Source organism: Rhincodon typus, unplaced genomic scaffold (genome assembly GCF_021869965.1).
Source record: "Rhincodon typus isolate 14 unplaced genomic scaffold, sRhiTyp1.1 hic_rhity00001589, whole genome shotgun sequence".
Classification (NCBI taxonomy): Eukaryota; Metazoa; Chordata; class Chondrichthyes; order Orectolobiformes; family Rhincodontidae; genus Rhincodon; species Rhincodon typus.
This window is the reverse complement of record NW_025967227.1, coordinates 1,754-5,563: the sequence shown is the minus strand read 5'-3', so window position 1 is coordinate 5,563 and position 3,810 is coordinate 1,754. Positions and strand designations below refer to the sequence as shown.

At 41.5% G+C, this 3,810-nt stretch overlaps 1 protein-coding gene across 1 annotated transcript in view; it reads right to left on the bottom strand.

Annotated features, from left to right (window-relative positions):
• The window catches only part of LOC109911226, a gene marked incomplete at its 5' end in the record, with an annotated part of 15,203 nt that extends 12,002 nt beyond the window's left edge, over positions 1–3,201 (bottom strand). The window contains 2 exons of the mRNA XM_048592634.1: positions 1,678–1,908; positions 3,172–3,201. Of these exons, the coding sequence (XP_048448591.1) occupies positions 1,678–1,908; positions 3,172–3,201 (261 nt within the window). The remainder of the gene's footprint in view (positions 1–1,677; positions 1,909–3,171) is intronic.
• Between the last annotated feature and the right edge of the window lie 609 nt (positions 3,202–3,810).

The following is a 3,810-nucleotide window of genomic DNA, read 5'->3' as shown; positions in this document are numbered from 1 at the left end:
CCCTGTCCGCTCCACACTCCTCTCCAGCCCCACCACACCCGGCACTTTTCCCTGCAACCGCAGGAAGTGCTACACCTGCCCCTACACCTCCCCCCTCACCCCCATCCCAGGCCCCAAGACGACTTTCCACATCAAGCAGATGTTCACCTGCACATCTGCTAATATGGTATACTGTATCCGCTGTTCCCGTTGTGGCCTCCTTTACATCGGGGAAACCAAGCAGAGGCTTGGGGACCGCTTTGCGGAACACCTACGCTCGGTTCACAACAAACAACTGCACCTCCCAGTCGCGAACCATTTCAACTCCCCCTCCCATTCCTCAGACGACATGTCCATCCTGGGCCTCCTCCACAATGATGCCACCTGAAGGTTGCAGGAACAGCACCCCATATTTCGCTTGGGAACCCTGCAGCCCAATGGTATCAATGTGGACTTCACAAGCTTCAAAATCTCCCCTCGCCCTACCGCATCCCAAAACCAGCCCAGCTTGTCCAAGCCTCCCTAACCTGTCCTTCCTCCCACCTGTCCCCTCCTCCCACCTCAAGCCCCACCCCCATCTCCCACCTACTAACCGCATCCCGCCCCCTCGACCTGTCCGTCCTCCCTGGACTGACCTATCCCTTCCCTAACTCCCCACCTACACACCTTTAATGACTCCTTCCCCGCCTCTTGGACCTGCGTCTCCTCTCCACCTATCTTCTCCTTTATCCATCCTCTATCCGCCTCCCCCTCTCTCCCTATTTATTCCAGAACCCACTTCTCCCCCATTTCTGATGAAGGGTCTCGGCCTGAAACGTCAGCTCTCCTGCTCCTCTGATGTTGCTTGGCCTGCTGTGTTCATCCAGCTCTACACCTTGTTATCTCAGATATCTCCAGCATCTGCAGTTCCTACCACCCCTTAATGGGCCAGTTAGTTTACCCAATCAATAAATTAGTCAAACAAGCCAAAGTGGTCTAAATTAGATTTCCAGAAGCGCTCTTGCCTTGGGTCATCAGGTTGTATGATCACACTTCATTTCAGCAGTTGAGCAGATAATGTAGGACCATGTTCCAATGTAGGTTGACTGCACTGGGTAAGTTCTGTCTTTTAGACAAGATGCTAAACTGAAGTTTGACCTACCTTTTCAGTGGTCTCAGCAAATGTAAAAAAACTACTGCATACACCAGTGCAGGTAAACTACTCCTGATGTTGAATAAGCTACTGGCAAAATGTTCATATTAGTGCATTAACATAGCTTATATTTCTCCAGAATGCAGTTTCAGAATTAACTCAATCTTGTAGTCAATTTGTGGATATGAAACCAATTATGCTTTGCATTATTTCGTACGAAACTGTGCCAACAACTAAACTTGTACAAATTGGTTAAAATCTAGGTTTTGCTCCAACACCCTTGTTAAAAGCAACACGAGATCAGATTCATTCTACTTCCACAAAATGAAAGCTTTTGTATCAGAGCTGCCAGTGGACTTCCAGAAATTAGACTGTTTCAGAGATAAATCACCATTTAAACAAGTTCTGCCTAAGTTTCTCAGCACTAAAATTTCAAATGGAATTCCCAGCCGTAAAGCATGACAGAAAATTTACATGGTAACAGTTACTAATGCAAGATACACTTCATTTTTTCACAATTTACGTAAACCATATTTTCATTAACCCCAAATGATAATTCCACTTACTTGTGGTAGCAACAGGAATGCTGGGAAAATTGGTGGTGCTGGGAGTACTGGGCTCTGCTGGCGTTAACAATGCTGGTCCACTGTAGGTTTCAGCTGGTTGCCTGGTGCTAGGTGGATGTTGGATTGTCTGTAAAGAATGTCCTTCGGTGTTCAACAGAGACTGTTGTCCTTCAACTTGCCCATATTCATTCACAAATTCATCTTTTACTAGAAGGTTTGAAGGAGCTGGAACTAATTTGAAAATGAAGATGTCAATAAGCATTAATGAAGGATGACCGTTCATTACATTCAACTATTCCCAATTTTTCAAAAATGTCTTTCATATCATTCACCACTCAGTAATATAGCAGTGAGAAAACAGACAGGCGTATAAACCTACTTTCAGCTCTCCCCCAAAATCATTCTAACCAGATATTTAAAAGTTTATTAAAAATATGGTTAGCTTTCATGCATACAGTTGTTTCCTCCTGCCATGCTAAATATCTGCTCCGCACTTACAGATTGCTCTCTGCAGATAAGTGCTTCCCAGCACAATGGCTCAAGATTTCATGTGACCTTGGAGCAAAAACATTTGGAGTTAGGAGAATGGGAAGAATTCAGCACGCCTCATGTTTCTTCCATCCTTCATCCCTCCTCTTTATGGTGGAGAGAGTTGGTGAAAAGGCAAGGCGAATACAAAAGAAAAGCTACCTATTCATAAGCATTTTGCAGCAGCCATTGGACCTCATAAGCCCATTAGGCCTCTTCCACTGACAAAAAAAGATGGGAACTTAAAAGGCATCTCACAGCTGTCAGAAATCAGATGAAGCTTCACAGCAGCAACTATTACCTTGGAGTGGAGATCCAATTTGGGAAGTTCTGATGTAGTCATAACGCATGTTTATGTTTCACTAACTTATTACAATATTATCAATAAACTACAAAAAATTAAAACGTTCCAGTTTGATAGTGATTCATGAAACCAACAGTTCTGATTTCATATGCCTTTAAAGTGCTTCTAGGTGGGTGGGGAATTAACTGGGAATACTTATTTAATGAGCTCTTTTTGGTTAAGAGTATCACCTCAGATTCTCAACAACTTCCATAAGTGCATTTACATTTTGATCTTTCGGAGAATTTCCACAAAACACACTTCAGAAGGAAAACTTAATTCATCCCAAACGAACTGTTCAACATTTAAAATGTGATACATTTATTCATACACATTAACACTTAAGAACAGCACAAATATCATTTTAAAACAGAATCATAATTGTGAGCAAACTCAGCAGTACACCGCAACAAATCCAACACTACATGTATAACATGTCATTACATCCTAGCTGAAACAATTTACACTGAAAATCCAATTGTCTAAACTCTACTTGAATTCATGCAGTCAAGAAATATGAAAGAAAAACACAGAAAAGTCACAATCCAGAGGACGCAGCAAATTCTAGTCATTGCACACACAGCTAGATGAACCCACAAACAGGTTGGTGATAAACTTCTTACCTGAACTTTGCAGGGTCAATCCTGATAGATCTTTATTTTAAAATAAAAAGTAAATTGTTAGTTTTATTTTATCCAAACTTTGCAATATTTAACATGCCAAGTCTGAATGTTTCAGCACTGTAATTACATTTTTCTAGAAACAAAATAAAATTAATGTGATCAAATCTGCAATACTGACTGTTACCAAAAATGCACTGAAATCCACTCACCTTATGGGGTCTGTGGCAAAATGCAGAGACAGGTACCCAGAATGAAGTGGAGATCAGTGATACCATAACAAACATACAATTGCAATGCAATTGCGCCTTGACTCAAATTGTGAAAAATCTATTTACTATGAATTATTTAGTTGACAAACTAGTTTTCACCATTAGTCATTTTCAAATGCTTAGATGTGGACCATGGAGTTCTGAGAACTGCACATAAAGTTTAAATGTAGGTTACATACTTAGACGCCTCAAATTATTGATGCTGACAGACCTTACTATTCTGATTCCAGTTATAGATGCCAGAGAGATTATATACAAACTCAAGCCCAGGTGAGCCAAAAAGCTAAAAGTATAAGTGCAAACAGGAGCAATTTAGCTTGGCTTCAAGGGCTAATTCTGTGTTACTCAAGTGCTGCAGGTTGAACATGGC